General features: G+C 40.9%; 1 protein-coding gene across 1 annotated transcript in view; it reads left to right on the top strand.

The window, feature by feature from the left end:
- LOC133609763 (myomesin-1-like) overlaps positions 1-12,091 on the top strand; it is a 108,361-nt gene that overhangs the window by 53,391 nt on the left and 42,879 nt on the right. Inside the window, exons 32-38 of the mRNA XM_061965661.2 lie at positions 2,767-2,805; positions 2,892-2,997; positions 3,087-3,250; positions 3,322-3,358; positions 3,456-3,478; positions 6,623-6,678; positions 6,752-6,967. Coding sequence (XP_061821645.2) covers positions 2,767-2,805; positions 2,892-2,997; positions 3,087-3,250; positions 3,322-3,358; positions 3,456-3,478; positions 6,623-6,678; positions 6,752-6,967 — 641 coding nt within the window. The remainder of the gene's footprint in view (positions 1-2,766; positions 2,806-2,891; positions 2,998-3,086; positions 3,251-3,321; positions 3,359-3,455; positions 3,479-6,622; positions 6,679-6,751; positions 6,968-12,091) is intronic.

The raw sequence follows: 12,091 nt of genomic DNA, 5'->3' as shown, positions 1-12,091 counted from the left end.
TGTCACTATTTTCTAACCATGCTGAACACCCTCTCTGATGATGCATTGCTGTGTGGCACGCACAAAAGTGCTTTCATCAAATGCACTAGAGTCTGGTATCTTCCATTTCTCCCTTGCATGGACCAAAACCGGTCAATCGTTGCTTCCTGAGGAAGATCTTCACTGCCAAGCAATGTTCCCTCTGATTCATGTGTCTGAGCAAACACAAAAACTCCCTGAGCATTCAGTGGAGCACTTGTGAGCAACATCACACGTGGAAATACCAGCAGCACACCTGTCTCAAACCAATCCTTTTTAATAACACTCAAATGAGAGGAGTTATTTTCATGAGATTATTTTGTAATATTAGTGATTTTGCCCACTTGTAATGAAAATAAAAGAAATCTTGTTTTTCATAAGCTATGGATTAGTTTTGTACAATATGTCTGGGTGGGGGTCCTGCTTTGGAAATCATTTGTACCCCTTTCAGAGATCACATTTAGTTCCCCTTAAACATCCTCATGTTGCACAATGAAATGTAAGCATAGGATGAAGTGTGCATTCCTGTCACTTTCTCTAGTAACAACATTCCATTATTAATATCAATAAATTAACATTAATAATAAATGACAGTAGAATAAGCACACGTATGACTGAGGAGTCACAGTGTAACTTTGTGTGGTGTTTGAGTTGTCCGGCTTTTTGTGTGGCCATAAACGCACCAGTGGCTTAGTGGTATGCGTGTTGGTGACAGATGACAAGTTGGTTTGTACGGCAGAAAATGACTAGTTTTTCGAGATAGAAGTTTTTTACTCGTGTTTTTGGTGTGGTTATGGCCGAATATAAACAGTTTTGCTCAATAAAGTGATCGATAAAATTCCTGTCCTCGAAGCATCTCGATAGACGTTACAATAATTGAACGGTGTTCAATTGAACGGTGTTCAATTGAACGGTGTTGACGAGCACCGTTACGGCCGCTTGTTTTCACTGTCACTCAGTTACATTGCAAAATTACGCACAATAAATGTGTTTATTTTGTTTAGAATTCAGATGGGATTTGATTTGGTGCGCGGCATATATTTACTGTGCGCACAGGACGTTTGAGCAGTGCGCAATTGCGCAGGCACGCACCTTAGAGGGAACGTTGTGCCAAGCACTTGGTAGTCCACTACTTCTTCCCGGAGGCTATCCAGTTCCAATCGCAGCTGCGGCTTGGAACCTACAAGCGTATTTCTTCATCTTACTCGTCGTCGGCCTCGCCACGGCTGTATCTTCCTCGTTCTTCTGCTTGTCTCCTTGTTGTGTGCGCAGTTGTGCACTGCACTCTCTAAAAGCCGTAGATGTTATAACGTGATTGGGCAGCACGCTGTTTATATTGTGGGAAAGCGGACGTGAAAACAGGCTGTCGACACGTCACTCAGGTCCGCATGGAGCTGGAGGGGGCGTGGCCTCCAGCTCCGGCTGAAAATCGGGAGATTTTCGGGAGAATATTTGTCCCGGGAGGTTTTCGGGAGAGGCACTGAATTTCGGGAGTCTCCCGGAAAATTTGTGAGGGTTGGCAAGTATGCCATAAGAACTTTTGACAACGATGACATGTTAATTTTCAAACACTTTCCATCATGCATTCAGCTACAAGTTGACCTACCTTGCACTCAATGTGTAGTTGTGGATGGTGGTTCCGGAGTTGGCTCAACATGTTTGAAGTGTCGCCTCCTTTTCCTGCATTTTCTGGTGATGGGCTGACTATCCTGAATTATTTTACCCTCAGCACGCTTTACGAATCCAAAATACGTCCAGACTTCAGATTTAGTCCGTTTACTAAGAGGGCAACATCTCAAGAACTAGGTCCTTGTGTTGTTTTCTGCCATTGCAGACAGTGTTAGTGCGCATGTGCCCTCTTTGGAGGCGCCGTTGCTGCGGCGTTTCCAGAAAGTGAGCAATGTCCCTCAGTTCATTAATAAATGATGGTTTGTCGATAATTGAAAAATTATACGTTATTACTAACCGTTCTGAATTTTACCGCGGTTTATCATTATTTACATCCCTTAATACTTCCATAGTTAAAGACGTTAAATTGGTACACAAGTGCAGTCCAAAGCTTTGACAAGTAATGGTTTTTTTTGCGAGTCGGAAAAACGGCGCATTACTCTTGTCCTACAGATTGAAGTAGTTGGTCCTAAGAATAAGTAGTCCACTGTCACATAATGGATCTTTGACTAGCGTAAACTTAATAACCTTATTTCTGATTGTTAACCATTTTCCATTCATATCGTGCAGTTAGATGTAAGGAGCTTGGGGGTAGAATCTACTGCATCATCACCAAATGTTGGTAGCTCTGGAGTTGGCGATTACTAAACAAAATAATATGTTAGTAATGTAATAAAATATTGGCAACATGTGTGTTACCTGCTAGCACGTTTGCCGCATACTAGCCACAATACCTAGCTGAAGATAAGTTAAAACGCTAATAAACATTACCCAGCTGAAGCTAGCACTAAGCTAAAACGCCAATACACGTTACTTAGTGTAGCAAGCACTAAGCTGAAACACGAATAGATGTTCTGTTGCTGAAGCTAGCACTAAGCTAAAATGCTAACAGATGTTAACTGGCTGTAGCTAGCACTAAGCAAAAACGGTAATAAATGTTACCTGGCTGAAGCTAGCATTAAGCAGTACACCTTCCTTTGATTTGTATTGAGTCTGAAGTTTTAATTGTGTACTTTGACAAACGTTGCTGTGTTAAGTTTGCTTATTGTCTTGAACATTGTGCTCATTGTTTTCTTCAAGGTTTCAAAGACCTGATGAATGAAGTGTTTGACTATATCGGTGAGTTGTAAACATTTCACACCTACTTTTGTCAAGTTTGTTCCACCTAAATTAGGCAATTGAATGGACGCTTGTTGACTTTGCAGCTAACTCTTCCACACCGTTGAAGATCACGAGCACAGAGGAAGGCATTCGCATCTATACCTTTGTCAGCTACTACAACGACCTGCTGCCAGTCACATGGCATTACAAGTGTGTTCAACCCATTTACGTTTTCAAAATAATGAAAACATACTCTGGTTCAAATATACAAAACTAAACTCGGGTTTGTGCCTCAACAGGGATTCACCAATTAAATTCAGTGACCGCCTCAAGAGCGGCGTGGTGGGCGAGCAGTTGTGGTTGCAAATCTCAGAGCCCACTGAGAAGGACATGGGAAAGTACGCCATTGAGTTCAGCGACAGCAAGGGAGGCCTAAGGCGGACCGTGGAGCTGTCAGGTCAAGGTTAGGGAGAATTCAACTTCCCTATTTGCTGCTGAATGTCATTTCTCTCAAAATGTGTTTGTGCTCTGCAGCATATGAAGATGCCTTAGCAGAATTCAAGAGACTCAAGTGAGTTAAAAGCTGATTTACTGTCACATTGTTTTGACTGCAAAATCTATTTCTGATCATTTCACACCTGAATTGATTTGTTGATTCTCTCCTTCAGAGCGACTGCTGTTGCAGAAAAACGTATGTTTTGTTTATCCATGTTGTTGGCATGCATGTGTGTGTCTGCATGGAATTACAAATATGAGATAGCAATACAAAGTATAGAAATATGGAATAGGATTGGGTGAATCAATGTTGCTGAGGCCTGAGTGGAGCAGACCTGATCAGTGCAGTAGTACAGGTGAGTACTGGTACAAGTGTACTAATGAAAAAATCCTATACATGTGTTCATATATACTTTGTATATATGTTTTCTTGATTCTCAGAAATGATTGTGAACGATAGGCAAAATTTCAAAAAAAAAAGTGCAGTTCTCCTTTAACTGGTTCAAGTCCTATCTCGATCCCAGGTAGTTGGTTGGAATTTGTGTGTCTCTGACCAAATGGCTATGCCTGAAGTAATTCACCGAGGTCAAATCTGGGACCCCAATTGTTCAACTGATACATGCTGCCAATATGTCCATTCATTTAGTCCGTCAATAGTCTCTCTCATTTCATCAGTCCATTAAAGCACCCAACCCTAACCCATAATACATCTTCAACAGTGTCTTGTTCCTTACTTTGACCATGACTCTAATGACTCTGAACACTTTCTGGACATTCCAACTGTGGAACATGTAACGCCTGGAGCATAATGCCTTCCTGCAAGCTTCAACTTTGATTGTTCTCAAATATTTGACACTTGATTTATTCTCAACACGTTTCTTTGCCTTCTATTTTATTATATATTTTTTTTAAATTATATTATATGCCTATCATATATTTGACTTTCACATCTTTACCATTTCATGTGTGCTGTTTCCTCTAAAAGACTTTTCCAATGATTGATGTATTTTTGTCCATTTAGCACAGCATTTCTCAAAGTGTGGGGCGCGCCCCACTGGTGGGGAATAGAGACATGACAGGTGGGGCGCGAGGAACGGGAGGACATTTCACTTTCATTATTTTTTTTTAAATTATATTCTTAGATTTTTTTTTTTTTACTATGCTTTCATTTTCTATACACACTGTAAATCACTTTGTGATTCTGTCTGTGGAATCCGCTATATAAATAAATGCAAATTACTTATTTTTCCTGTAGGCTTTAAATGTCTCATTAGGAGCGAAAGTTTGACAGACATAGCAACAGTAACTAATGGGGGCGGTGCTAAGCGGATCAAACTTTCGCACGGATGGGTAGCAGGCTAATGTGTGAACCACAATTACACAAAATGGATACATTTGTGACTGGCACCTCAAAGGTCGTCGAGCCAGAGCCAGAGCCAGCGCCTGCAGAAAAACAAAAATCTGACGGGCCTAATCAACCATAAAGACAACCGAAAAGAAAATATGATGAAGGGTATCTTAATGCTCTTGGACTCACGGCAGCGGTGGTGGAGGCAGAGAGACCCCTGTGTGTTCTGTGTCTAAAAGCGCTAGCAGCAGACAGCATGAGACCCAACAAATTAAAGAGACACCTCGAGACCACACACCCCAATCACGTCAATAAGCCACTTGATTTCTTTCAAATAAAACTGACAGAGTACCGTCAACAGGAGAAGCGCCTGGTAAAAGCTACATCAGTAAACAGTAACGCTCAAATGGCTTCATATAGAGTTGCATACAGAATTGCACAATGCAAAAAAACATGTTATGTCCTCGGTTTCACCTATGTGCTTATTTAGGTGTCTTAATTTAATAATAATCAGGCAACACGTTTCAACTCAATGCCTCGGATCGCTCCCGTTTATTAACAACTTCGAGAGTCCAAACTCTCCCTCCCTCCCGTGACGTCACACACTGAACACATGCTACGGTGGCTCGGACATGACAAAACAGTACATGACACCTCACACAATTGCTGAGCAGCTCATTCTCCCCGCTGCAATAGACATGGTGTCAGTCATGCTTGACGAGACAAGCGCAGCAAAATTAAAAGCTGTCCCACTGTCAAACGACACAGTTGCGAGACGTATATGCGACATTGCAAGTGATATTGAGGAACAACTCGTCGACACATTAAAAGAAAGTCGTTTTGCTTTACAAGTGGACGAAGCTACTGACAGCAATACTGTTCATCGCATACGTCCGCTTTGTGAATGGCGAGTCACTGCGAGGATTTGCTGTTTTGCAAATACATCAAAAATAGAGCCACTGCTGATGAGCTGTTCAAGATAATGGACAGTTTCATCAAAGAACACGACCTTTAAATGTGAAAACTGTGTGGGCTTTTGCTGTGATGGCGCACAGACCATGGCAGGGTCAAGAAACGGGCTGCAGGCTCTAATAAAGAGGGTTGCGCCAAATGCACATTGGACACACTGTGTCATTCACCGGGAAGCACTTGCGTCAAGGCAGCTCAGCCCCCGGACTCAATGAGGTTTTAACAAATGTTGTGAGCGCGGTAAATTTGATCAAAACACGACCACTGAAAGCGCGGCTGTTCTCTGCACTGTGTGAGGAAATGGGAGCTGATCATACAGCGGTGCTGTTTCACAGTGAAGCAAGGTGGCTCTCCTGGGGCAAAGTGCTGTCACTTGCCCTGACTTGCCAAATGCATAGCTCCTCCTTTTTTGTTGTTGCAAAGATTGCAAAGTGGCACTTTTATTTTATTTATTATTGAACTTGATGCAAGTTATAATACTTTTTTTGATTTATTATTGAACTTGATGCTAGTTATAACACTTTTGTTTTATTTATTATTGAACTTGATGCAAGTTATTTTATTTATTATTGAACTTGATGCAAGTTATACCACAGCTGCACAGTTATTTTATTTATTATTGAACTTGATGTTATGTTATGTTATTGAGTTTGAATGTATACAACTTGATGTTACTTGATGTTCAATAAATTTGAAAATGTTAAGCTTGGCATTAGCGTTCTGTTGGGGCGATGGGGGCAGGTGGGGCTTGAAAACTCCCCCTTGTCCAAAGTGGGGGATGACAAAAAAAGTTTGAGAACCACTGATTTAGCATGAGAACAAGAAGCTTTCTAATAAATGTGCACACCTTGATATGAACTGTTTATCTACTTCTGCCACATCCTTGCTCATGCTTATGTGCAAAAATCATTCTAATTGAAATTGTACTAATTCATAAATCATGATTTTGCATATTTTTAAAGATTTGCAGGGAGTGTATTGTTTCTCTGTTGACAAAGATAGTGTGTTTGTTGTTTAATTTAGATCGCGCTCGAGTGGCAGGAGGCCTCCCAGATGTGGTCACCATCCAGGAGGGCAAGGTAGTGGATAAACAATTCTTCGAATCGTTCCATTGTAGACTGTAGCTCGTGTTTTAATGTTGATTTCCTTCAGGCCCTCCAGCTCACCTGCAATATTTCGGGCGACCCTCTCCCGGAGGTGACCTGGCTAAAGAATGAGAAGGAGCTGACATCGGACGAGCACTGCATCCTCAAGTTAGATTCGGGCAAGTTTGCTAGCTTCACCATCACAGGTGTGAGCACGTTGGACACGGGCAAGTACAGCATCCTGGTGAAGAACAAGTACGGAACGGAGAGCGCAGACTTTACCGTAAGTGTTTTCATCCCAGAAGAGGTGGGTGGCAAGAAAAAATAAGCCAGTGCTCAAAATGTGACTGAGAAAAAAAGGTTTTGTAGAAGTGTTTTGTGAAGAAAATTACTCTAAAGGTTGCTGAACGACAAAATTAACACTAGAAACATAGAACCTCTTTCAAAGCAACAATCCTGAACACAGGCCAACCTGCTCCACCTCAGTCTTGCAGGTGACCCTACATCCATTAAGCCTGATGCAAGTAGTCTGTAACACAAAGAGTCTCAAAGAATTCTTCTGCCTGAATCTTGATCACATTCTGCACCAAATTGTAACGCAACCTTATTTAATGCCCAGTTCACACTATAGCGATCACCATGATTGCCATTATTGGTGAAACGTGGAGCTGTGGTGGTGAGCGCATCTGTCCTTGACATGAAGTGCGGCTGCCGTGGCAATCGTAGAAACATTTTGGACGGTTAAAACAATTTCCACAATAAACATGATCTACGAGATTTAAAAAAATGAAACACTCCATCACGCCGCGTTGCGATGCAATCTGTTTCGCATAATTTCATAACATATCTGACGAGCTGATACACTTCAATGCACTACCAACTGCCTCTCTACTGCTCTTCTGGCCCTTATTTGTGGCTGGTCTAGTAGTTTGTCCTCTTCTTGCTCTAGGACAGTGACGTAAGCATTAAATTGTCATTATTATTGTTATTATTAAGCATAGAATAGTATGTTAAATGTGATGTTGTCTTCATCAAGAGCTCCTGTTATGGTGAATGTCCTCAACGAAATGAGCAAGGACAATACATCAGCCTCTTGTATATACCATGTCTCCAATCGGCATTGTTTCTAATAGCAACACAACGTAACTGATGTATGAGAACGTTCAATAGTGCATTAAATCTGCGCTCTAATCACATCTTAATACATCTGAACGGGCCATCCATCTTGTCATAATCGCCACCAAATCTTATTAGAACTTATCAAACCGTCTACTTAGGTGAAATCTGACCACAAATACAAGTTATGAGCAGGCAATGGTGGTGATTGCATGACAGTGTGAATGGGGCATAAGAAGTGCCTGCACAGTTTCACGACTTGGAACTAAACGTCAAATTCAAAAAGGCATTGAAATATTTTCAAATGTTCGGATGGTTAAAATATTTGACTTATGACATTGTTAGCTTGGTCTATTAAAATACATAGAAGCTTGTCTTCATGTTTCTTCATTTTCTCCAAAGTATGACAACTTCGCTGCACACCACATTTTATATCAGCGTTCCTTGAGATAGAGAAAACCTCACTCTCTAGGATGCTGTATTCAAGAACATGAGTTCCTCACTTTCTAGGACATTTGGAATGTATAAGTTCCTCACTTTCTAGGACGATGCATTCAAGGACATAAGTTCCTCACCTTCTTGGACATTTAGAACATACATCCCTCACTTTCTAGGACATATAGAACATAAGTTCCTCAATTCCTATGAGAGAACATAAGTTGTTTGCAATGCTGACTTTTCCCTCATTATTCAGTACAAAAAAAACAGACTTCATGTCATACATGAACAGATAGTGATCACTTTAGCGAGATACATTTTTTACCAATAAAATCAATTGAATGCATTTGAAGAAGTCTGCCAATCTTAAATGAAAATGAAGTAAACATGATGTTCATGTGAACATCCCTTCACTGTGTCCCTGTCCAAAGTCAAGATGGCTTCCACCTTCACTATCACTCATCACACTTTGCTCATATTGTTTATGTTCATTTTTGGAATGCTTCCTACTTCCTGTAAAACTAATAAAAACAACTGCACAAAGACCCCAAACTGTGTTTTTTGTCACCCCTTCGCCTTGTCAACATTTACACTTTCTTCACCTCAACTCATTTTTTGTGGACATCCCGAAGATCACACCACCAGCATGGACAGGACCCCACCTCCACCCTCGAACACCATAATCCAACCCTCATCGAAATATTTGTTCAATATTTTTTTTTTTTTTATTTGTGATGTCGCTGAGGAAAATAAATGTTCACTTGGAAGGAATCATCTGAACAGCCACCTATAGCGATTGTCAATTTGTAATGTCACTTTGCTCCTCAGGAGGTGATGGTGAGCCCACACAAATTATACGGGTAAAACTCGACTAGACACGCTATCCACCTATTATTATCGAATGGTTCCTGTGTGGAACAGTGGAACCAGGGAATGTTAGCTTGTTGGTCAAAGTTCCGGTTTGCTTTATGGGACCATTATGCATCGTAATAATCATTCTTATTCCCAATATAAACACAACATAAAACTATTTAGAAGCTTCACATAAGTAGAAAGCATAAAACAATTGTAATTACAATACAACTTTACAAACTTCACAACCTAAGTGAAAAGTTGTAGTAGATAACATACAGTAAATATGTATTAACAAATAATACAACCATTTCTTCTCTAAGCTCTTGTCGTTTTTCCACAAACAAAGACTTCTAAGACTCTAGATTCTTTTAAGGGGCTGACACTGAGTGCAGTGTCCAAGTAAGAGAACATTCATCTTTTGCTGACATTCTTTTGCTCTGTTTTTTTTTTTACATTTAAAACACTTCTTTATCTTTCTTCTACATAACGTGTAATGGTGGTTTTCTGTTCAAAAGTATGCACAGATAATGTTCTACAGACCATCTTTAAGCCACTCTCTGACTGTCTCTTCAGGATGAACCATTTTGTGGGCAGTTTTACGTGCCTCCACTCTGACTGTGTCTTCTACCCGTCAGCAATGGTATAGTTTTTAGCGCTTTCCATATCAAATCTACTGACTAATATAACTTCAAACTATACCCTACATTGTATTAAAAATGGCAACAGTGCAGGATACATGTGCATGTACGAGTCTGTGATGTACCAGTCTGCCCTACAACAAGAGGATAGAGAAAAAGAAAGAACTTACTACATTGTCGAACTACAATAGCGGGCTCGGGCAAAAAAATAATCGGGTAAAACTTTACCATATGGTAATCTCCTGCCGTCGTTCGGAGGAAGTATGAAGGAAAGCAAGATTGTTTTAAAAATACTGCCTTGATGCCTCCATGGTTTGATTTAAAATTTCCGGGTCTTGTGCAGATCCTAAATACACAAAAACAGGTACCAATAGGTAAGAAAAGTTGGTTTTGTACAAACCCCGTTTCCATATGAGTTGGGAAATTGTGTTAGATGTAAATATAAACGGAATACAATGATTTGCAAATAATTTTCAACCTATGTTCAGTTGAATATGCTACAAAGACAACATATTTGATGATCAAACTGATAAGCATGTTTTGTTTTGCAAATAATCATTAACTTTAGAATTTGATGCCAACAACACGTGACAAAGAAGTTGGCAAAGGTGGCAATAAATACTGATAAAGTTTAGGAATGCTCATCAAACACTTATTTGGAACATCCCACAGGTGAACAGGCAAATTGGGAACAGATGGGTGCCATGATTGGGTTAAAAAGTAGATTCCATGAAATGCTCAGTCATTCACAAACAATGATGGGGCGAGGGTCACCACTTTGTCAACAAATGCGTGAGCAAATTGTTGAACAGTTTAAGAAAAACCTTTCTCAACCAGCTATTGCAAGGAATTTAGGGATTTCACCATCTATGGCCCGTAATATCATCAAAGGGTTCAGAGAATCTGGAGAAATCACTGCACGTAAGCAGCTAAGCCTGTGACCTTCGATCCCTCAGGCTGTACTGCATCAACAAGCGACATCAGTGTGTAAAGGATATCAGGAACACTTCAGAAACCCACTGTCAGTAACTACAGTTAGTCGCTACATCTGTAAGTGCAAGTTAAAACTCTCCTATGCAAGGCGAAAACAGTTTATCAACAACACCCAGAAACGCCGTTGGCTTCGCTGGGCCTGAGCTCATCTAAGATGGACTGATACAAAGTGGAAAAGTGTTCTGTGGTCTGACGAGTCCACATTTCAAATTGTTTTTGGAAACTGTGGACGTTGTGTCCTCCGGACCAAAGAGGAAAAGAACCATCCGGATTGTTATAGGCGCAAAGTTGAAAAGCCAGCATCTGTGATGGTATGGGGGTGTTTTAGTGCCCAAGACATGGGTAACTTACACATCTGTGAAGGCGCCATTAATGCTGAAAGGTACATACAGGTTTTGGAGCAACATATGTTGCCATCCAAGCAACGTTACCATGGACGCCCCTGCTTATTTCAGCAAGACAATGCCAAGCCACGTGTTACATCAACGTGGCTTCATAGTAAAAGAGTGCGGGTACTAGACTGGCCTGCCTGTAGTCCAGACCTGTCTCCCATTGAAAAAGTGTGGCGCATTATGAAGCCTAAAATACCACAACGGAGACCCCCGGACTGTTGAACAACTTAAGCTGTACATCAAGCAAGAATGGGAAAGAATTCCACCTAAGAAGCTTAAAAAATGTGTCTCCTCAGTTCCCAAACGTTTACTGAGTGTTGTTAAAAGGAAAGGCCATGTAACACAGTGGTAAACATGCCCTTTCCCAACTACTTTGGCACGTATTGCACCCATGAAATTCTAAGTTAATTATTATTTCTTTTGACCGTAAGCTTTAGTCTCTTCCAGATACTTAAAAACAAAGTGCAACGACTTCCGGTTTGGCGACAAGATGGAGTAGTCGCACTTTTCCACGCTCCCGCAAATTTCACTCCTACCATTCTGTACAGCTCGACTGAATGCAGTAACTGCTACTAACGTTTTAATAGTACTAATACTTTTTTCGCGCTGAATGAGAAAATGTCTAACAGATCCAAAAAGGAGGAGCAAAAGAAGGAGGACTTGGCGGCAAGTACCATCATGGCTACGCTAACTACAATGCTAGCGGACCACAAGACTTCTCTCTCGTCGGAGTTTAACTCTGCCTTTTCCAAACTCAACAACACGCTGGATTGTATACACACCACACTTCTGGAAAACCAGAAGCGCCTCTCCTCACTAGAACTCTTTGCCGACACGACCAGCCGAGATATGCTGGCTATAAACACCAAGCTAACATTCGTAACCGAGGAGAACGCGAGGCTAAAAGCTAAGCTAATAGACTTGGAGAGCAGAAGTCGTCGAAACAACATACGAATTGTTGGCGTACCTGAAAAC

Source organism: Nerophis lumbriciformis, linkage group LG07 (genome assembly GCF_033978685.3).
Source record: "Nerophis lumbriciformis linkage group LG07, RoL_Nlum_v2.1, whole genome shotgun sequence".
NCBI lineage: Eukaryota > Metazoa > Chordata > Actinopteri > Syngnathiformes > Syngnathidae > Nerophis > Nerophis lumbriciformis.
Note: the sequence above shows the minus strand (reverse complement) of the source record. Positions and strands in the feature narration are given on the sequence as shown.